Genomic DNA, 24,712 nt, shown 5'->3' with positions numbered 1-24,712 from the left:
CGGAATGGCTTCACATGCAGATGAGATGTACTGCTTCAGCTGTTCAATTGTTTCTGGATTCTGGCGGTACACCTGGTCTTTCAAGTGTCCCCACAGAACGAAGTCACAGGGGTTCATGTCTGGCGAATAGGGAGGCCAATCCACGCCCCCTCCTGTATGTTTCGGATAGCCCAAAGCAATCACACGATCATCGATATATTCATTCAGGAAATTAAAGACGTCGGCCGTGCGATGTGGCCGGGCACCATCTTGCATAAACCACGAGGTGTTCGCAGTGTCGTCTAAGGCAGTTTGTACCGCCACAAATTCACGAAGAATGTCCAGATAGCGTGATGCAGTAATCGTTTCGGATCTGAAAAATGGGCCAATGATTCCTTTGGAAGAAATGGCGGCCCAGACCAGTACTTTTTGAGGATGCAGGGACGATGGGACTGCAACATGGGGCTTTTCGGTTCCCCATATGCGCCAGTTCTGTTTATTGACGAACCCGTCCAGGTAAAAATAAGCTTCGTCAGTAAACCAAATGCTGCCCACATGCATATCGCCGTCATCAATCCTGTGCACTATATCGTTAGCGAATGTCTCTCGTGCAGCAATGGTAGAGGCGCTGAGGGGTTGCTGCGTTTGAATTTTGTATGGATGGAGGTGTAAACTCTGGCGCATGAGACGATACGTGGACGTTGGCGTCATTTGGACCACAGCTGCAACACGGCGAACGGAAACCCGAGGCCGCTGTTGGATCACCTGCTGCACTAGCTGCGCGTTGCCCTCTGTGGTTGCCGTACGCAGTCGCCCTACCTTTCCAGCACGTTCATCCGTCACGTTCCCAGTCCGTTGAATTTTTTCAAACAGATCCTTTATTGTATCGCTTTTCGGCCCTTTGGTTACATTAAACCTCCGTTGAAAACTTCGTCTTGTTGCAACAACACTGTGTTCTAGGCGGTGGAATTCCAACACCAGAAAAATCCTCTGTTCTAAGGAATAAACCATGTTGTCTACAGCACACTTGCACGTTGTGAACAGCACACGCTTACAGCAGAAAGATGACGTACAGAATGGCGCACCCACAGACTGCGTTGTCTTCTATATCTTTCACATCACTTGCAGCGCCATCTGTTGTTGAAAATTGTAACTACTGTAATTTCGAAAGTTTGTCCGCCTGAAAATATACTGTTGTCCCAAGCATATTGCAACAAACGGTGTATGTCTATCGCTGCTCGTTTAGTTTTTATTGCCGTTTCAAGTATACTGGTCATTTTTGAAACACCCTGTATATCACGCGAAGAGACCACGAGGATAAAATCAGAGAGACTAGAGCCCACACAGAGGCATACCGACAATCCTTCTTTCCACGAACAATAGGAGACTGGAATAGAAGGGAGAACCAATAGAGGTACTCAAGGTACCCTCCGCCACACACCGTCAGGTGGCTTGCGGGGTATGGATGTAGATGTAGACGTAGACAGCTCCGAGCCAGACGCCTTGTAACTTGACCCCAAGCCACCGCCATTTGTGACAGCAGTGCTGTCAAGCGAGAGCTCTTTGTGGGACAGGATGGAGATCTGTTGCAGATTCTGATGAAAGCTGGTTTTGCCCAGGTGATGGACGCGTGTTGGTTAGAAGGAGGCCAGTTGTGGGCCTGCTTGTAAACCCGCTGGGCCTACACCTGGAGTTCTTGTCTGGGGTGCGATTTCGTATAGCAGAAGGAGCACTCTTGTGGTTCTCCCATCCACCCTGACTGCAAAACTGTTCATCAGTTTGGTGATTCGACCTGTTGGGCTGCCATTCACGAACAGGATTCCAGGGCATGTTTTCCAGCAGGATAACGATTGCCCACTTATCGCTGTTGAAATCCAGTACGCTCTACAGTTGTCGACACGTCGTCTTAGGCTACTCAGTGACCAGTTCTGTCTCCAGGCGAGCACATATTGGACACCATCCAACGACAGCACCAGCGTCACTCACATCCAGCGTTAACCGTCCCTGTATTGACCGACCAAGTGCAACATGCATGGAACTCCATTACACAAACTGACATGCCACACCACTACATCACAGTGCATGAACGTTTGCATGCTTGCATTCAGCGTTCTGGCTGTTCACCGATTATTAATGCACCAGCATTTGACATTTGTAATCGCTTATCTAGCACTTACATTAATCTGTGATCTGGCACTGTTAAACACTTACGTTGTCTAGACAAACGCATTCCTGGAATTTCATTACTCCACACTAGCTATTTTTTGATGTTGGGATTTTTCTTCCGTCAGTGTATTTCCTGAAACTGGTAAGAAGACGTTTCGGACGCAATATTGAAAATTGTTATCTTGCGTTTCTCCAGATTACAAGAGTTTTTCGACTAAACAGGGCTTTTTTAATGTTTTGATCCTAATTTGCCTTGAGGTTCCTGAAGACAGATATACCAGCTGTGGAGACTGTTGTCAAAAAGTCGTTCAAATGGATCTGAGCACTATGGGACTAACATCAGAGGTCATCAGTCCCCTAGAACATATAACTTAGAACATGGAACTACTTAAACCTAACTAACCTAAGGACATCACACACATCCATGCCCGTGACAGGATTCGAACCTGCGACCGTAGCAGTAGAGCGGTTCCAAACTGAAGCGCCTAGAACCGCTCGGCCACACCGGCCGGCAAAACTGTTATCAAATGATACTTACCACTGGGAATATTGTATACGAAAGTGTCAAAGCCTGCATCAACTACACGAGTGGCTACGTCTACACGTTTACTTCATGTAAACCTTGTACTTTTGTGACTCCCTTTTCCTTACAATTTCCTGAATCTGTTCAATGGCGTCGAAGAAGACTGCAAGTCAGTAATGTTCGTCTTTAGATTCAGATGGCTCAGCCTCTTAGATGATCCCCAGTAATGGTGCATTAACTCTCACAAGCACTTCTAAATTTTTCAAGCAGGTTTTCTTTGACACTTATATGAGTTTCATTTCGGCACATATTTCGTACTGTGTGTAAATCTTTCTTCCATTTACAATCCGTGTTCAGAGTTTATGACTTGAAACCGGCGTTGCACCCTGCTTAAATTTGTGCTTTCTCCCTCCAGTGTGTAACCAACATATTTACAGCCTTTTCTTTGTCAATGAAAGCTTTAATGTACATTTTTCATGGGACTAGGGAGGTACTGTCGTCATTAAAACCACAACTCTAGATCATCCGAGTTATTTCCTGATTCTCCTAATGTTACAGCATTTTCTAACGAAAGGTCGACCGAATGAATGTCCAAGAAATTAACTATTAAAATAACACTTCAGTGGGTCTTCATCTGTACTAAGCTGAAATATTAAATACATTCCACATTAGTGTGTGATCCTGGAACCTGCAAAGATGCGATTAGCAAGGAAGAAAATACAAAGACAATTATTGTTGTTTCATCTTTGTTGTTAACACTTAGCGAGACTGCAAAGGTTGGTTGATTGGGGGGGGGGGGGAGGGGATGAAACAGCGAGGTCATATATCGCATCGGATTAGGGAAGAATGGGGAAGGAAGTCGGCCTTACCCTTTCAAAGGAACTATCTCCGCATTTGCCTCAAGCGATTTAGGGAAATCACAGCAAACCTAAATCAGGATGGCAGTATGCGGATTTGAATCGTCATTGTCACGAATACTAGTACAGTATGCTAAACACTGCACCACCTCGCTCGGTAATTGTTAATAATTGTAGATATTAAATTCGAACGGATAGTAATTATAAACACTGAGTCAGAAGAAGTATTAACAGAAACCGAAATTCGCTTTAAAAAGTACGATCGTGTTGTGCCATATTATCCGATTACCAATGTGCCGTCATCCAGGGACACGTACCTCCCACGTTGTATGGTAACTGTCTGTTACAGATCAATAGTTGTGTACATTTCTCCAGCCACTTGGCGAGCTACGAATTTGGCAATATTCAACATTTTTCAAATAATCACCATGTGTCCTAGCAGCCAATTTATTGATAGAGTGTTTCGTTCGGTGTATTCTTCATGTACAACAAATTTCAGGACTTGTTTCAAAATATCAAATTGTACCAAAAACTATTGATTCTCTTAACAACATCAATAAAGCTTTCCTGCCGACAGTGGCCGTTTATATAAGTGATGGTAGTATCCAGAAGGCTGTTATTATAACATATTCTATGTATGTCAAGCTACATATTAAACAATATATGTTAAATGCTATTGCTAGATACTCTTTTGATGCACAAATATAATAGTGGTTGAAATATTGGTGCATCGTTTGACCCTATGAAAGAGTATACAACACAGATGAATTTTATGGAAGTGATATAATATTAAGAAACTGAAGAAGCTTATACGTCGTACATATTAGTGTAGGAACAATATACAGCAACGAACCAATATTATCAAATGTATTTCATCGACCTTTGCCGGTTTCGGAGGTTTTCAGACCATTCCACAGAGGAAGTCAATTTAATTTACTACATGAAAGAAACAACGTGGCTAATATTTCTTCTCGACACCCGAATATTCTTCCTCTTCACAAGTCGCTAGCTTGGCTGCCAGAAAGGTAACACAGTACTTCACAATAACATATATGTTACACAAGAATTATCGATATACTGTGTTCGATTTTGGACAGTGTTGTATCTACATCATTCAACTGCAATACCGATTTGCCTTTATTTTATATTACATAACGTATATACTGTGCATCTCATTTAAACTGGCCATGTCAAAAAATAATATTAACACATTTATGAGATTATTCACATTTCAATTGCTTGGATACATATTTTTTTCTTCAGTTGATGGTAAATATAAAATTTAACAGTTCTTATGTTATCGTTTACAGGATGATAATACCTGTTAAAATTACATAACTGCCATCAGCTGCATATCTTTCCATTCTATAGATCTGTGATATATTGACACAGCCACAGTTTTCATTAAATCACTATGGATGAAACTGGCAGCAATTAAAAAAAATCACAATTTGTCACTGAATATATTTGTAATGGGTGTAAGGGCGTATACATTATTGGTGCCTGAGGACGGTGTACTGAAAAAAATTACATCAGTATTTAAGTCACTTGCTAACTAATAATTATAGCAATTACAAGTCGTATGTTTTTAGGTTGGTTAGTACCTCCAGGTACATGTGGCAAGAGTTACCGTTAATTCTTGTTTTCCTCTGGTGAGGTACTGAAGTGAGGACACTTGGACGCAAAACAGTCAGTCTATTTTGACAGGCGTAGTGCCCTTAGTGGTACAGTATAACCATGCTGACAACATTAGGTCATAAGGTTTATGCTGTGTTTGTAGGAAGACTGTTCAATGTGAAGAATAAACGATCAACACATTGGTGTGTGTACATATTGGGGCACCACACATAAAAAATATCTGTACCTACACATGTTACAGCCTGTGTGTGTGTGTGTGTGTGTGTGTGTGTGTGTGTGTGTGTGTGTGTGTGTGGTGAGGGGGGGGTATAGTATTTGGTTACTTCGGTAGTAGCCACTTTTCTGTAATTTGACGTATTACTTTCGTTTTCTGTACGCATATTTAATTTTACTGGGAGAGAACACGTATCTTATGTCTCTGCTAAACAGAAACATAATACAGCGTTATTCCAAGTGGAGGATACGATGTAGTTAATTTTATTTTCTAAAACATTAATTGTATGTGGATTATTTGGAAACCGTTGCAAGAAGAGGATCTAAAGTTCCGGTTACTACCACAAGAGCTCGTACCTGCAGACAGACAGTACATGTCATCCGTGAGACGGGTACCACATATGAATAATATGTGTTGTTGATCCAAAAAGAAGTGAGTCGATTATTTCAGTTCAGAGTCTTTGATCATCACTGAACAAACAATTAGAAAATACATAAGCCACTGTATAAAGCTATTTGAACAAACAAAATACTAGGCATGGGCCAAATGTACATGTCAGGTGAAAATTTAGATGCAGCAGGAGGGGATTACACTGATCATTTTTTACTTGTATTTGTGAAAAAAGTCACTTGCACTTTCCATCTGTGTGTAGATCATTCAAATTTATATTTCCTGAAATAAAAAGTAATTATATCTATATTTAAAATGTTGAGCCGTCATGCTATTGACGCTGGATAAATGCTTAAGTCACTAGATGTAAGGCAACTGCTTTATTGATGCGTTTCGAATACACTCATCTCCAGAACACCAGGAAAAGGCTAACAAAATGAAAAATGAAATGATGAAATGACAGTATGGCACTGATGGGATGGTTAGGGAATCATCTTGGGGAAGTTCAGCCACTGAATTGCAAATCTTTTCAGCGGATGACAAATTGAGTGACTTGCTTGTCGATGCTGATGAAATGGTGGCGAAGACAACACAACACTCAGTCCCTGAGCAGATGAAATCTCTGAACCAGCCGGGAATCGAACCTAGGCCCGCCGCATGGCAGTGAGAAGTGCTGGACACTCAGAGAAGGGGTGGACACAAAATTGAAGAATAGCACAATGATGGCAGCTAAAAGCGAAACAAGAAAATACAATGAAGAGTGCATGAAAAACACACACCAAGTCAGGGAGAAGAACTTCAAACAGGCAATATGGAGTTACATGAATCTGACACATTCCAAAACGTAGGTGAATGCCCAAGACATAACGTAATGCCTAAGAGAACGGAGTGCCCAATAGGTGGCGCTAGTGGTATTATGTTGTATCGAAGAACACACGATACAAAATATAATTTAAAATACAGGGAAGACGTAACAGAATGATCCTACGTCTGATGAACCACAGCCACACAAATAAAATTTAATAAACGTGTCAACAATGATATTGCTAAAACAGCACAGCTAGCGGGGAGATGGGACGGGGCGAAATATCAGTGGAGCAGGATAAACTTTTCTCATTGCCAGGAGATAACAAAAAAGTAAAAAATGTAAACATATTTAAAACATGTTGTATATCATGCAGTAACAGTAAGACTAAAATGTGACATCATTAGAATTAGTAACTAATGATTTTTTGCAACTTCTATGCTGTTTTGTTTGTTTCTGTCTTATCATATTTCGTTATATGCTTGTTTGTTTCATCATGCACTTGCAGTATAATGTCATCATAAGAGGCCTACTGATACTGGTGGATAAATACAATTTGTTTAGTGTTTGCTGTCATTAAGGAGTGTCGTTGTTATTTGGCAGGTATCAGCTATGGGCTCTCTGCCATTCTGTATTTTTGCATGATGGAATATGCAAGCTTCAACCATGTACTTCTCTCTAAGACAAATAAGAAGACTATCTCTTGGGTGAGCCCTTCGTCCTTCATGCTGTACTTAAATAAAAAAAAATTGTAATAGTTTTTAAGCCTGCTATCTTTTTACAGACACCTATGCCAAACATACACTCTCATTTCAATGTAATTCAGATGAGATGATATTTTAGCCTTACTGTTATTGCTTATTTTGTATACAGCATAATTTTGGTTTTAGTTACATTTATACTTTTTTACTTTGCTGTTATTATTTCTGTAATTAAATAAATTTGTATTCTGCATTCGTGTTTTCCCCCCTCCTTTCTCTCCACTCTCTGATTCCTACTTTAAGTTGCATATACTACAATTTTTTAGCTATATTACATAGTGCAATGTCTTTTAGGTATACTTTTTACATTTTATTTGTGTTCCTGTGGTTGATACGTGCGGCCATTCTTTTACTTGTTCCCTGTTTTTTAAAATACATTTTTCTCTTGGATTCAAGGCTACGGTGTGATACCACTGGGTCCACCTACTCTATGTCAAGCCTTTAAAACTTCCCCTTGGAAAAATTTATGAATGACTGTGCTGATAAACCTCTACGTTATTTGATTTTCAAACAGCTGAGCAAAACTGAACGTAATCAGACATTCACTAAACTGACACAAATATTTTTAGCGCAACGCAATCTGACTTTCAATAATCCCTACAAAAGAATGGCCCTGATTAACAATAACCTATACCTTACATGAATCACTTACATCACAAAAATCTTCGTTACTCGAACTACTGCAATACAGCGAGCTCCAATACTGCCAGCTCAATAAAAGATTCTAACTACTGAAGGCACTAACTACTGATAGGCATACTCTGCAAATGAAAGATTTATATAGAGAACAAACAATGTATTTACCTTAATAGTGTTCGAAAGTCATTATATATCAGTTCATGACATCCAGTCTTACAAATTTACTGTCTCTAATGGACACACGTCCACATCATCCGCTTTCAAAACTGCGCCATCTCTCTCCCCACATCCACCACTGCTGGCGGCTCACCTCCAACTGCGCAACGCTACGCGCTGTTCACATCCAACTGCTCAACACTAGAATATTCCAACAATGCAAACCAGCCACAGATTGCACACAGCACAGTCAGTGATTTTCATATAGACCGCTACGTGGAGCTACCAACATAAAAACCTAAACAGCTTACTTATACCTTGTGCACTCAGTTACGTTTTGGAATGTGCCATATTCATATGACTCCATATTGCCTGCAGGAAGTCCTTTTCTCTGACTTGGTATGTCTTTTTCATGCACTCTTCATTGTATTTTCTTGTTTGTCTTTTAGCTACCATTACTGGCTTACTCTTGACTTATGTAACCTTTTCAGATATTCTGAAGATGAGTTTATTCGGAATGCATCAATAAAGCAGTTCCCTTACATCTAGTGGCCACAAAGTATTTATCCACCGACCATGTCAGCATTGTTAAGCACTTTAAATTTCATGAAATGGAAGCATACTTCTTCCATGACCACATGTTACATCTTGCAATAATATTAGATTCGTCTTTTGCTATAAGCTGTATTAAAAATAAAAAGAAAGCTGCTGACTGAGAAGCTGATAGGTTACTGTGTGATTGAGAAAGTATTGTATGTGCTTACTTTTGAGACAAAGTGGCCCACCTGTTCTCTATCTATAGTATATTTTTGCGCAATCTGACAGATGACATTCCCATTCGAGTGGCAGCCCCAAGTGGTTTCGACGCATGTCGGGCGCGTGGGAAACCTCGTGCTGATGTGCGTGCCGGGCGAGTTCACCACCATGTCTGGACGGCGCATGCGCGATGTCGTGCGGCAGGTGTTCGGCCAGGACACGACGCCGGTGCTCGCCGGACTGTGCAACACGTACAGCAACTACGTCACCACCCCAGAGGAGTACCAGGTGGGTTCGCACAACACGTACTGACCGCTAGTCGTCGGAGAGTTGTCTGCTGCCACTGTCGGTGCGCGTCGTCTCGTTAGTGATATTTTCCTCTGGTGGTGCTTAACTTCAGGCATGGGAGCAGTGCCATTCTGTGGCCTTTGTGATGTAGGGTTCCACCAAGAGTGCAAGTACAGAAGGGGAGCCAAATCTGACTAAAAAAGACTGTTTATGAATTAACTGACAGAGGTACATTAGCTCTCACATCTCTCGTGCTGTTATTTTACACTTACGAAAGAAGCCTTTACCTTATACAATTGGGTAGGATTCCGCGGCCAGAGTAAGTCGACATAAAGTTTTCTGGGTATGGCAACGCCACATAATGTATAAAACTACTGCTGCTGGAGAAAAACCAACGTTTCGGCCACGGTTGCAACGGCTTCCTTCTAGGTCTAATCAGCAGCCGTAGTTTTATACATTATGACGCGGTACCATACCCATAAAAGTTTCATGTCGAAGCCTTTACCTTATTCAGCAATTGTGAATGCATGCTGTTGTCACAGTATCTTGTATACTTTGTCATTTTGTTGATGTAGCATCATAAAGAAATGACTGCTGCTGAACAGATGTCTATGAAAAATAAAATAATCGTTGGCACTCTTGGTTAGGAGAATCCATTCGTAGTTTTCGGCTGTCTAGTGCAAATCTTTCTATTTGGTGGCACTTCGCGCGACTTGCGTGCCGATGGTAATTAATGATGATGACAACACAACATTCAGTCAACCAGCTGAAAGAAGCCTTCACTCTGGCCGGAAATCGAATCCAAGACTCCCTGATCTAGATGAAGCAACCCTAACAAAGGTTTTTCTTTCTTTCTTCATTTTCATCGTTATTCAAACTATTCAAATGGCCCTAAGCACTATGAGACTTAACATCTGAGGTCATCAGTGCCCTAGACTGAGAACTACTTAACGTAACTATCATAAGGACATCATACACATCCATGACCGAGGCAGGATTCGAATCTGCGACCGTAGCAGCAACGCGGTTCCGGGCTGATGCGCCTAGAACCGCTCGGCCACAATGTCCGGCTGATCGTTATTATTCTCGGCATTTGATCTGGGCGGAATTCACATAATGTTTGTTCAAACTGATCGTTTAATAGGTCACTGAGTTTCTTTTTGTTACAGAGTGTAGGCAGCCCTCTGACAGGACACGCCGAGCTACATTGCCGGCACCAATACACCCTCAGTCGCAGGTACATGTCTATCACTACATGGTTCCTGCGGCAACAGTGTGCTTGGTTCACACAGATTCTGCCTACAAGACTAGCACTTCTTCATTTATAAAGTTCTCTGCTGCTTTTTCGGTATGGTATTGTAGGATCTCAAAAGGGCAGCGAGCACGTACTGAAGCCATTATGCATGTCTGAAGGCGACCGATTTTTGCCGATTTCTGACGGTTGGGGAGTGGCATTGTTTGGCTACAGTACTTGAAAGTATTTGAAAAAAAATGTAAAAAAAGTCTTATACATGTCACACCATTTCATCTGACTTTTATCTCTTCTCGCCGTGCGGTTCTAGGCGCGTCAGTCTGGAACCGCGTGACCGCTACGGTCGCAGGTTCGAATCCTGCCTCGGGCATGGATGTGTGTGATGTCCTTAGGTTAGTTAGGTTTAAGTAGTTCTAAGTTCTAGGGGACTGATGACCACAGATGTTAAGTCCCATAGTGCTCAGAGCCATTTGAACCATTTATCTCTTCTCGAGAGAAGCCGTAAATGAAAGTCCTGAAATTTATCTTGAAAAATGTACAGCTGATTTTGGTCCCAAATATAGCAGAGCTATTGACACAGCGAACTTAGTTAATGAAAACTCTTGTTTCAAATTTCAGGTGAAGAACATTTCATAGCTACCCATTAGGGCATTTTGTAGGTGAAGGATAACGGTTCCTCTCGCACGTGAGCAATGGTAGTTCTGATGATTGGCAGGTGCTACAGTGATCCATCGGAGGTGAATGTGGCTGCAGCAGAACACACGGCGAGGGTGTAAATTTCTTTGTTATTCAAACAAAATGCAACAATTACAGGTTCACGCCCTAATCCAGTGGCATGGCCCGGCGTCAAACGACAACATCCATGTTTTGTAGCCATGCTCATATGTCGATTTCGCAGTCCATGGCGGCAAGAAGCAGTTTCATGCCTTGGCAGAACTGTAGCAGATGTGGTAACCTGTCGTTGCTGGAAGAGCAGATGTGTCCCACACCAAGAAACCGAGTGTTGGACGCTGGCAGCAGACGCCGATTCGAAGTCCGGTTGCGCCGACATCCCAGCCTTGCTGGTCAGATACTTTTATATAAGACAAGGCAGGTCTTTGAAACGGTGGTCTGCTAGGGAATAGGGAAACAAATAGAAAGGACTGGACCCCTTATCACTCGTATTATTTAACAATCATATAAACAAATTCCTTTAAAACAACGATATCTTAATCTGCTACCAATGTCTTTTATGAAACAAGGTCTATCTCATATATATGAAAATTTTAAAACCACTAACAACTATGCGCTTGACGGCTTAAAATTAATTCACAACTGTATGTTGCTCTTGAGCAACGTTTAATACATATAATAAGTATAATAAATACCCGAGTAAACATAATCAGCACCAGAATTATTTAGTGAGGAGTGACGCCAGGTCGCTCGAAAGCGGAACGAAAACATAACTTGGAGAAGCCAAGGCGGAAGCCAGCAATTGGTACGAGACCCACTTCTCGAGCTTCGACCCGGAGACACCTCCCGCTACCTAGGACTTCACAGCCCCGCTATCCCTAGGTGGGAAGGTAGCGCTTACTCCAAAATACCAGCCACCCATCTGTAACATTTAACAAGCGCACAGAACAGGCCCGCAGAGACAATGTAAACAACCACCAAAAGGTATTAAATAACAGATTCAATTATTCACTAATAAGACGGCACACTTCCTTCTTTAAGATCAAATACTTTATGTTTCGATTAACATTTATAAACATTTCTCCTCCAGAATGACGACCATGCACACACAGCTAATCAACTTCCAAATATAAACACACTGTACAACAGGTCTTATCACTTAGCTGACAGATGAAGGCACGAAATCGGTTTTAACAAATGTGTGCATGTATTTCCAATGAAAAATACTGAATCTTGGATTAATTGTGGCAATACAATGAAGCATACACATTTCATGGTAAAAGAAGAATTACACCCCTCACTAAAAAAACTATTTCTACATACAGGGCTTATTACATAGTACATCACTCTGGACATCTTCAGAACTTATACACCCAAGGTTTCAACAATATACCCAATAGTAGATCCACAGAATGCAATCACACCACAGGAAGTTTATTATGACATAAGGCAAATAAAAATGTTCGATGTATTTTAAAGCACTACAGCAATGCTGACAAATCTGCAGTCACATATCACGGACAAATTCACTTAACTTTTCGCTGGACGTCTTATACGGCTTACGTCGGGTACAGCAGGCGGCAATAAGGTAGCGGACGTCGGTAGAAGTGTTCGGTTCCCGCTTCACCACAAGCGCACTCCGGCCTCAGGTAACATCGAACTTCTACTGTCCTCGCGCGAGCTTCCGGTTAACTCCTCCGGCAAAGATAAGGCATGCAAGACTCAGTACACGTCACAAGCAAAGATAAGAGATACTTGGAAATACGCTGGCGCGCCCGTAATACGCCACGGCTCAGTCTTGTTGGGCAGTTCATTAAGGCAGGTGTTGACTCAATTGTTAGGGAAAATGTGCAGATCACCAGGAGAAAGGTCAAAATTACAGGGTAAATACCCAAAAATTTTCCCTTCCAAATTTGTCCAGCAATTCTTGCGTTGCAGCAGCAGTAGTAGGACATGATTAAGCACAACTAATCCGGAAAGCATTCCTCGTCTCCTCCGATTTATTAGTTCCACCGTTATTCGTACACACCAGATCCTTAAAAATGTCCATCCTCACTCCAAAAAGCGATAGGGTTTCCTGATTCCACAGTTTTTTCTTTCAGCTATTAAATAGTTTGTGTAGGTCTTCCTTTCAGGCTAAGAAATTGACACGGAAGAGATAGCAGGCAGCATTACGTCATTCATAAAACTGATGAATCCAGTAAATTTGTAAAATGTACATGAAATATCTGTTCTCTTGACGTTATATCCAAGCTGGGAAGCTATAGCATTGTGTACATCGTTTTCTTATTTGGTTTTACCTTGCAGACGACATATGAGAAAACTGATTATGTAATTTATACATTGAGTGCTGCCACACCTTCTTGAACTAACAGCAAGTGCTCATTCACGTATACGGCCACTCCCTAACAGAAAATAGGATTTATGACTAACAGTATCGGACTGTTGACTAGCATTAAGGAGACGGCAAGGCTTCCACAACAAAGGGAAAAAACTACCAGGTCGTAATACAATTAGACCACTGAATACGTAACAGAAACCGTAAAGTCCACGCTACACAAACTCAGAGTATGATAAGATGCACCTCGTAGGCACAAATAACCCAAGTAATATTCCTCACTATCGCCTATCACCACATAATAACCTGATAGCACAACTACCTTTTATAAATGTTATGATTTACAGATTAGCAACGAAATTACCGCAACTTGTGAAAATCACTTATCAAAAAATAAATGTTCAGTGAACACACATGTTCACTGTGATCCATTAAACAAAGTGCAGAGAATATTCAACAGATACTTAGTCCCATGGGTGCCAAGTTTTGAAATTCCAACATGGATCCAGCTACATGTGGTACATCAGGTAAATCAGGAAATGTGGCGCAGGATAATGAATTTTCCTAGGTAAGCTAAATTGAAATCTTATATAACTGACAGAGAAGTTAAATCTACAATTGAGCTCTGGTTATTGTGAATACACAATCGATGTGGTCTGTCTTTGAATCTCTTCTGTGCATACCTTAGAATCACGTCACAAAATTAACACACTTCACTACATAAGCTGACTTTAAAGCTTTCAGCCATGATGGCCGTGATTAGACATTCAAAATGGACTATCTTTAAAACCCTTTTGTGCAGTAACTAAGAAGCACGTCACAAAATTAACATATCACACTACATGAGCTACCTCCAAGGGAGAAGATAGGGTAAGGCAAGAAAATATTGCTGAGATTCAGGATTTTTTCTCCATACTGGAATGTAGTAGACAAATGGGGTTTGCTGCAATTAATAAATCACACTTTGAAATTTTTATTGGTATTTTTATTGAAAAATAATATCTTCACTGTGTAATTGTGGTTTTCCAAAGGCAGTTCTGAAAGGAGGTAGCACACGGTTATCGCTGTGACTTCGGTTGTGGTTATCTGAAACATGAAATTAACATATCACCGTGATCCTTACAGATGTAATTTTAGTACATCGTAAGTATTTGAAAAAAACATTTTTTTGCTGAAATTATAGGTATTTGAAAAAATGGTCATTTTTGGACCCCTCTTTTTTGGCCGAGAAAAATACTAAATATCAACGTAAAACATTCGGCTACGATGAACTGAATTCAGCTTGCTTCTAGGGTTGTTTATTTTCAAGAAGACGGGGCACCCCTTCACTGCGATCACCAAGTTCGTGAATGTCTGAATGAAACTCTACCGAACCGTTGGATTGGTCGTCAAATAGCTGGCGTCTTAGCAGGTCTCAGCTGGGCTCCACGCTCACCGGATTTGACACCCTAAGACAACGTTTATGTTCCACCGCTCCCACAGAACCTGGAAGAGTTGAAGAACCAGATCGGTACCACCATAAACATAAGTGAAGAAGGACATGCTTGCCCGAGTATGGGAGGAATCTGAGTATCGATGTGATATTGTTCGTGTCGCTGATGGAGGACACATTGAATATCTGTCATCTTAAACTGAGAGCTTCGTAAATATGTGTGTAAAGTTTCATATTCGTACGTCTTAAAGTTTAATAATTATATGCATTCGAAATACGTATATTCTTTTTGAACATCCTGTATTTTGGGGAATAATTCTTCAATGTATATTGTAGCGTTGCTCTTGGGGGGCGAAAAGAAAAAGAATTGTTATTTTATATTGTTTGAAAAATGTTGATAAAGTTAATATTTTGGTGGGCCACTTGGCAACAGAATCAGGGATTCATTACACTATTCTAATAACATAGGTTGATAATTTAATACCTGGTTGGATTATTTTGAACAAGAGCAGCAGATTGATTTATTTGAGATCGTTCGGAAGAAACATTATCATTTCTGTGCATTTTTATAGTCGCGATGTAGTCATACCCGGAACAACACTAAGGGACCGGAAGATTTATAGACTTTAAAAGAAATGCAACACTACACAATTAAAAAAAAAAGAGCCGATTCAGAAATAATAGGAAAACGATAATGTTCATCCTGCCTCAAGGTTAACTTACTAAAATAAACACACTTATCTTTAACAGAAGTTTTTTTAATGCTACGTAGCTTTCCATATTAAATTACAGCAGATGACCATTGTGGTTAAATACTTTATACATAACAGTCAAAATGTCCCCTTCACGCTGTCTGTTAGTAATCAGTTACAAGAAACTACATGTTTTCTGATTGGAAAAATAACAATTAGCATATTTAATGAATATTTTCACATAAAATATAAAATATCGATGCGGAACGCAGGAAGTCCGCGTCCGCCTTTCATGGAATACAAACAGTAAAAAAAAAAAAAAGATGAGGCGCCCAATGCCTCATTTGTCTTGAAAGAACAGAATTCTTTTTTGTATCATTAATCGATACACGTACACAGAGATCTATAGGCACCGCGCAAGAACAGCAAAGATTCTGTCGCTGCTATGCGATGGTTCATTTCTTTTACTTTACAACTGTTCGATAACTTTAGGCCATCAGGCGTTTACTATTGAGCGTATATTAATGTTTGTGAGGCAAAAATTACTAATATTACAATATACATTATAATTCAATAAAAAAATTCAGAACAGATTCGGGTCACCACGTGTTTTAAAGCAAATACAAGCTTGAAAAAAGACCTGCATTCAGCATGTGCTATTTAAACAGGAATAGCTATGTGAAATAGTGGCGACTTTTTCAGAACCTAGTTGTATTATGAAGTGCATGCGTACAAAAACAACTTCAATGCGCGCGACGCATGCAGTTCATCACTTAACATCAAACTGTGCTGCTCAAAAGCTCCCAATTTGCACACAAAACAGATGTCTGAATTATTATTTGTTACTAGTGTGCTGCCCAAATGGGAGGTGACATAAGAAATGGTGGATCCTTTGTGGTTCAAACAGCATGCTGGAGCCAGCCAAACATATGTGTGCTTTGTGCTCCCATTGACCAATTCCTGTAAAAGTATTAAGTTCCATGGTAAGTGATCCTTATATTTCCATGTTTTACAAAGACAGACATAGTAAACAGACAAGTCGACGAGTGGGTCTACTGTCTGCTAGAAACAACTGACAAACACATTGGGTGTTGTAGACCTGAGGTACATGAAAATGTGCTCATAATGACATAGCCTCCATTCAGTATTGTGTTACAGAAATTAGTAGTAAATTGCGCAAACGAATCATAAAATTACACAGATGAGCCTTTTCACGTTCAGTGTAATAACCTGACACACGTATCTCGTCTTTTCAATTGAAATTTCCTATTCTGCAGTGGGGAGCGCTGGCTGAATGCGTAATGAACCAGAAGAAGATTTTCAATGGCTTCCGAATTAGTGGGTTAGCGTGCCAGCGTTGCAGCGGTAAAACCCAATTTCTAGTTGGAACGCAGCGAAGCGTTTGGGAACCTCCAGCGGCGCGGAGGAAGTAACTGTGTCTGACATGTGCAGTGGCCCATTGTGATTGCGCTGCAGAGCAGCGCAACTTTGTGGCGTGCATTCAGAATTCAGACGGAAACTTGGCCGCCACATTTAAGATGTGCGAGATAGCTATTGGTTGCCACTGCACTTGATGGTTCGTGTCGTGTGCTCTAAAAACAAGCCTGTACTTTGAGATAAAAACGTAAGCTGCTTCTTCACACGACAGTGCAAATGAATATCACGTTAACTAGGTCAAAGCGAGATTCACAGTTCAGACAAATCCTTACCCCTCTGACTCGTGAAAAACACCCAGGGCCATTTACGATGATGAATTACTTCTTTCTTTTTTAATGTACTCTATACACCAAAAGCTCCGCATGTATTCTGAGCGGCCCCTGTGACTGTCCCGTTTCCATGAAATGGTAGTATGAAAAATGCTCATAACTGACTTTAATCTGTTGTGGAAATAAATAAACACGTTTTATGGCCGTGTATTATATCCATTTTTGAGAGTGAAAAATATTTACACACGAATCAATCTGGATTGTATTGATTTTTGTTGTATAGTCCGTGTTTTTGACGTTAGAGTGTAATTTTCGACACTTATGTGTTGACTAGATACTTTAACTTAAAAACTTCTTGTTTCCACCGATGATTAGTAACAATTGAGACTGTTAATGATACTAGGGATTGTCATAGTAGTTGATGGCGATGCAATATGATTTTCGATAAATATCCGGATCTTTAGTATAATCAATTTTCTGGATGTAAGTTAGCGTTCTTATACGTTACCAGTAATAATTATTTGCATTTAATTGTTTTGATAAAATGTAATAAAATTCAACAGAGAGTGTCACGACACAGTACTCTCATCATCTGGTGGTTGACGCCCAGTTTGCGCCATTCATTAAATAATATTAAACAAAATAAAAAAACGCATTGGCTTATGAGTTCTCCAGTTCGATCAAGTCGTCAACTTCACGCACCCCAACCATGCGATAGGATGTAGGACGTGTCCTCTTTTTCAGCTGTGGGTTTCAACACTGGTTTGATGCAGTGCCCACGCTAGTCTCTCCTGTGCGAACCTCACCATCTCTGTATAACCACTACAAATAACATCAGTCTGAACCTGGTAGCTGTAGTCAAGCCTAGGTTTTCCTCTACAATTTTTACGCCTTCCATCATCCCTACCCCTCCACCAAACTAAACCAAGGATTTTAAAAAAAATCATTAAATTTTGCTAAGTGCAAAATTATACCAGGCAGTTTCTACTTTCATTTCTTTCATGCTGTTCGAGCTCTTTTGCTATGAGGGGTTGTTCAATAAGTAAAGAAGAAGTTCTTTTTTTTCTGAAAGCGGATTGGTTTTGTTCAGGATTACAACACACCACATTATTCCCCATTATTTTGTCAACAAAATTTTTTTCCCAACAAAACCTTATTTTTCAACATAATTTCCGTTCAATGGGACGACTTTTACGCCACATTACTGAGAGGGCCACCACGCCCACATGGTACCACTCTACTTGTCGACGTAAGAGCCAGATTCTCGCTACATCAATAACCTTACTTACTTATTACTTCCGGTGGAGTGCACTCTTCATTGCGGCAAACAGTTGCGAGTCAGACTGTGCAAGATCCGGGCTGTAGGGTGGACGAGAAAGAAGTCCAAAGAAATTTTATGAGCTCCTCTCGGGTGCGTAGACTTGCGTGGGGCATTGCGTTGTCATGGAGAAGGGAAAGTTCGTTTGCATCAATCGATCACCTCGAATGAGAGTGTCCGAAGCTCCAGCATTGCAGAAGTCACATCTGTGTGCGGCCAGCAGTCACGCGGGAGATCGGAGAGGTTTGGGCGACTTTGTTGCGATGATGACAAATGCCTCGCCCAATGCCTCACCGCGCTTGTGTTCACTGCCAGGTGTCCGCAGACATTCTGTAAACTCTATGAATATTTGATATGCTCTGGTTTTCCGAAAAAGAAAGACACTGACAGCTCTCTGCTTGGAAAACACCTCAGTTACAGACCCCACTTTGACGTTCTACAGCAAATTTCGCATATTTTCAACCAAACTGCCCGAGAAAAAAATGTGTTGCATTACTAAATGAACGCTCCTCGTATTTTTATTTCACCTCCATTGTCTATTGTCCATTGTCCATTTCAGTCCCCCAGAACAATTACATATTCGTCTTCCTTAACCCAACGAATCATTACTTTTATCCCATCATCTATTCTTTCAGTCTCCCATTACCTGCAGAACTGTAGGCAAATAAGCTCGTGCCACTGTGGTGAATGTTTGGATTGTATCTACCTTCGCTACGATAATGGTAGTTAACGTTCGTGCTGATTTCCTGATTCGTTATTGCAAAGAACCCTGCATTACTCGTAATTTATTTTATGTTCACCAGAAACACTGTTCTTCCAGACACTTCGCTTCACTAATTTCCACTGTACCTATAATCCTATTCGTATCTCTGCATCAATTGTCTAATCTACCTACGCAATTAAGGCATTGAACACTCTACACTCTGGCCTGCACAAGTTTTGTTTTTCCTGATCACAACATCCTCCTCAGTCGCCATGGAAATCCGAATAGGGGACTACTTTGCCTCTGGAATTATTTGCCCAGGATGATACTATTATCATTAAGCCACAAAGTACAGATGTATCTCCTCGGGAAATATAATGGCTATAGCTTTCCCTTGCTGTCAGCCATTTGCAGCAACAACATACAAATGTCATATTGGCTAATGATACAACGCCTGATGCAGCAACCACTTTTAGATAAAGAAGTAAATAAATCTAGAAAAATGACGTCCGACTAGTTATTATCATCTGACGACGTTCCTAGGCCTTTTGAGTATCGTCTCCCATCAGACCATCACTAGCGGTACCTTGTGAAGATGTGGATGGCGTGTAAAATAAAGGTAGCCAAAGCAAGGTGAGAGGTGGTTACCTCTTTGGATGCTCTAGTTTGCCGCCGTCGTTTTTCACAAAGTCCTGACTACATACCTAGAGAAGTGTAAGTGCGAACACTGATTAATAACACACATGCCATATTATTAGTTGGGTTGTTTGGGGAAGTGACCAGAAAGCGAGGTCATCGGTCTCATCGGATTATGTAAGGACGGGGAAAGAAGTAGGCTGTGCCCTTTCAAAGGAACCATCCCGGCATTTGCCAGGAGTGATTTAGGGAAATCACGGAAAACCTAATTCAAGATAGCCGGACGCGGAATTGAATCGTTGTCCTCCCAAATGCGAGTCCAGTGGTCTAGCTACTGCGCCACCTCGCTCGCTGCCATAGTATTAGTTAGGGTCATAATATCCTACTTATCTCCTGCATGCCTGTTTTCTTATTCATTACTCGGAAGACAGCTCCCCCTCCCCTCCAGTTCCCAACCGTTACTCTTCCTTCCCAATAGGGACCACTTTTACAACCATTCCTTCTCTGTCCCCCAATCACTCACGAGTTGTGGACCCCCTCCCCCCCCTCCGCCCCACACACACACACACACACCCTCTCCAAGTCCTCAGCACACATCTATTGTGCAACTTCTAATATAACTTCTGTAATTTCCACACACTCACGAATATCAGAGTGCACTAATAACTCTACATTCGCTATGTAGGCGGTGTCTAAAACAGAAATAGACCTTTCCCTCCTTCCGTTTCCCGTTCCCCAATTACCCTTCCCACATTCCACACTTTTACAATCACTTTTACTCTCCGAACCCCTCACTCACCCACAACTTGCACTCACCTCCATCAACGTGCTCCCCTCTAGGAACTCATTATCATACATCTGCTCAGCGACTTCAGACGTAACTTCTGTAATTTTTAGACACACACACACACACACACACACACACACACACACACACACAAATACTATACTTCCAACACTGCAGTTACTATTTTGCCACTACTGGCAACATTCACAAAGAAAAAAGTCAACACACAAAGACACAATACTGAATCCAAACCAGATGAAGCCACAGCAAATTTCCATGAAGACAGTTTGTGCAAAGTTATTCGTAAGTGAAGTTAAATGCAGAGACACTAAACGAGCACACTATGAACGGCACACTACAACCTTCACTAGCAACGAGGGAAACCCGTTGGCTTCAAAAAACGTAAAGATGAAACAAACATCGTAAGTAAATTATACATCATATTCATGAGGAGAAACTGTTATCAACCAATGCAAATCCAAATGAAGGAGCGTACAATAAAAGACAAAAAGTACAAAATACGGCGCACCACGAACGAATTATCCGAATGGGACTGAAATCAGTATATGTGATATCCATATACAGGGTGAGTCACCTAACATTACCGCTGGATATATTTCGTAAACCACATCAAATACTGACGAATCGATTCAACAGACCGAACGTGAGGAGAGGGGCTAGTGTAATTGGTTAATACAAACCATACAAAAATGCACGGAAGTATGTTTTTTAACACAAACCTACGTTTTTTAAATGGAACCCCGTTAGTTTTGTTAGCACATCTGAACATATAAACAAATACGTAATCAGTGCCGTTTGTTGCATTGTAAAATGTTAATTATAGCCGGAGATATTGTAACCTAAAGTTGACACTTGAGTACCACTCCTCCGCTGTTCGATCGTGTGTATCGAAGAGCACCGAATTACGTAGGGATCCAAAGGGAACGGTGATGGACTTTAGGTTCAGAAGGAATTGGAACATCACGTTACGTCCTTTTTATTGGTCTTTTTCAATGACGCACATGTACATTACCATGAGGGGTGAGGTACACGTACACACGTGGTTTCCGTTTTCAATTACGGAGTGGAATAGAGTGTGTCCAGACATGTCAGGCCAATAGATGTTCAATGTGGTGGCCATCATTTGCTGCACACAATTGCAATCTCTGGCGTAATGAATGTCGTACACGCCGGAGTACATCTGGTGTAATGTCGCCGCAGGCTTCCACAATACATTGTTTCATATCCTCTGGGGTTGTAGGCACATCACGGTACACATTCTCCTTTAACATACCCCACAGAAAGAAGTCCAGAGGTGTGAGATCAGGAGAATGGGCTGGCAAATTTATGCGTCCTCCACGTGCTATGAAACGCCCGTCGAACATCCTGTCAAGGGTCAGCCTAGTGTTAATTGCGGAATGTGCAGGTGCACCATCATGCTGATACCACATACGTCGACGCGTTTCCAGTGGGATATTTTCGAGCAACGTTGGCGGATCATTCTGTAGAAACGCGATGTATGTTGCAGCTGTTTGGCCCCTGCAATGAATTGAGGACCAATGAGATGGTCGCCAATGATTCCGCACCATACATTTACAGTCCACGGTCGCTGTCGCTCTACCTGTCTGAGCCAGCGAGGATTGTCCACGGACCAGTAATGCATGTTCCGTAGATTCACTGCCCCGTGGTTTGTGAAACCCGCTTCATCGGTAAACAGGTAGAACTGCAACGCATTCTCTGTTAATGCCCATTGACAGAATTGCACTCAATGATTAAAGTCATCACTACGTAATTGCTGATGTAGCGACACATGAAGCGGGTGAAAGCGGTGACGATGCAGTATGCGCATGACACTACTTTGACTCAGACCACCGGCTCTCACAATGTCCCGTGTACTCATGTGTGGGTTCATGGCAACAGCAGCTAACACACCAACTGCACCCGCTTCTCCTGTGACGGTCCTGTTACGGACCAGTTTGCGTGCTACGACCATACCTGTTGCACACAGTTGGCGGTAGATGTTTTGCAATGTGCGGCACGTGGGATGCTCTCTGTCCGGGTACCGTTCTGCATACACCCTGCAGGCTTCAGCTACATTTCGTCGACACTCGCCATAGATGAGTATCATCTCCGCCTTTTCAGAGTTCGAATACACCATGGTCACAGTTCCTACAACACTACACTATCACAGACGTCTGGTAACACGGTGTACTACAGTTGGTCTGCGTGCGGAGACGAATGCAGAATAACAATAGCAGCAAGCGCTACATGCGGACACTGCGACAGCTATACCAAACCACTACAGTGCACTACAGCCACACTCGTAAACACGGTCGTCATCGTAAACATGTCCCTGCAGATGCTGCTCGCCGACCGTGGCCCGTGTTTGTTACAACACGCAACTGAACGTCGGAGGTTTCAAGCGTCAACTTTAGGTTACAATATCTCCGGATGTAATTAACATTTTACAATGCAACAAACGGCACTGATTACGTATTTGTTTATATGTTCAGATGTGCTAACAAAACTAACGTGGTTGCATTTAAAAAACGTAGGTTTTTGTTAAAAAGCACACTTACGTGCATTTTTGTATGGTTTGTATTAAACAATTACACTAGCCCCTCTCCTCACGTTCGGTCTGTGGAATCGGTTCGTCAGTATTTGATGTGGTTTACGAAATATATCCAGTGGTAACGTTAGGTGACTCACCCTGTATATACAGAGAAAGGATTACAGTTTCAGAAAAAACTGGATGATTTGTTCAAGAGAAAGAGCTTCATAAATTGAGAAAGTCGGTAACGCGTTGGTCCGCATTTTGCTGTTATGCAAGTAGTTATTCGAGAATGAAACTTGCCCGTGAAAGGCAAAGATCCCGAGTTCGAGTCTCGGTCCGGCCACAGTTTTAATCATCCAGGAAGTTTCAAGTAGTTATTCGGCTTGGCATTTATTGCTAGAGTTGTTGTATGTCCCCCTGAGCGAAATCGTGCCAAATTCTGTCCAACAGGCGCTTTAGCACGTCAAAATACCAAGATGGTTCGAGAGCCCTGCTCATAATGCTCCAGAGGGGTCTTGTTACTAAAATAAATGGCAGGGAGACAGTCAGGTTGGTATCCCTTCACTGTTCGGGGCCGCTCCAGACACATCTTCGGCCTAGAATCTCATTGACTAAGTAGAAGTGTCTTCAGTGATGAGTCCCACCGCCTCCGTAGCGTAGCGGTACCGTTACCGCCTATCACGCAAGGGGCCCGGCAGGGGACAGGGTGTTGTGTGTCCATCATCATTTTCTTCATCATTGACTCACAAGTCGCCGATGTGGCGTCAGCTAAAAAAGACTTGCAATACGGCGACCGAACTTCCCCGAATGGGGTCTCCCGGCCAACAATGCCGTACGATCATTTCCATATTCACTCCCACTTCGAACTGTCAGCAAGATGATACCTGTCCGCACACAGTGAGAGTTTGTACTGCTTGTCTAGTGCTTACCACACCCTACCTTAGCTAGTAGGTCGCCGGATCTCTCTCTAATTGAGAAGGTTTGGAGAATTATGGGCAGGGCTCTTCAACCAGCTCTACGTTTTGACGATCTAATGCGCCAGTTGGAGAGAATCTATCACGATATACCTCAGAAAGCGGAATCAGTTTCAAGCGGAATAAGAGACAACATAATGGCCAAAGGTGGACTAATGCGTTATTGACTTTCTCAGTTTGTGAAGCTTTTCTGAAATTGTAATCATTTGTTTGCATGTATGAGTACATCACATCTACCGATTTCTGTTACATTCTTTTTTTGTGTAAAGAGTGTTATGCCGGCCGCTGTGGCCGAATGGTTGTAGACGCTTCAGTCCAGAACCGCGCCTCTGCTACGGTGGCAGGTTCGAATCCTGTGCCGGGGATGGATATGTGTGATGTCCTTAGGTTAGTCAAGCTTAAGTAGTTGTAAGTTCTATGGGACTGATGACCTCAGATGTTACGTCCTACAGTTCTCAGAGTCATTTAAATCATTT

The 24,712-nt window shown here is 41.7% G+C and overlaps 1 protein-coding gene across 1 annotated transcript in view; it reads left to right on the top strand.

Moving 5' to 3' along the window:
* The window catches only part of LOC126152040 (neutral ceramidase-like), a 243,401-nt gene that overhangs the window by 152,560 nt on the left and 66,129 nt on the right, over positions 1 to 24,712 (top strand). Inside the window, exon 9 of the mRNA XM_049915981.1 lies at positions 8,954 to 9,172. Coding sequence (XP_049771938.1) covers positions 8,954 to 9,172 — 219 coding nt within the window. The remainder of the gene's footprint in view (positions 1 to 8,953; positions 9,173 to 24,712) is intronic.

This window comes from Schistocerca cancellata, chromosome 2, assembly GCF_023864275.1.
Source record: "Schistocerca cancellata isolate TAMUIC-IGC-003103 chromosome 2, iqSchCanc2.1, whole genome shotgun sequence".
NCBI lineage: Eukaryota > Metazoa > Arthropoda > Insecta > Orthoptera > Acrididae > Schistocerca > Schistocerca cancellata.
Note: the sequence above shows the minus strand (reverse complement) of the source record. Positions and strands in the feature narration are given on the sequence as shown.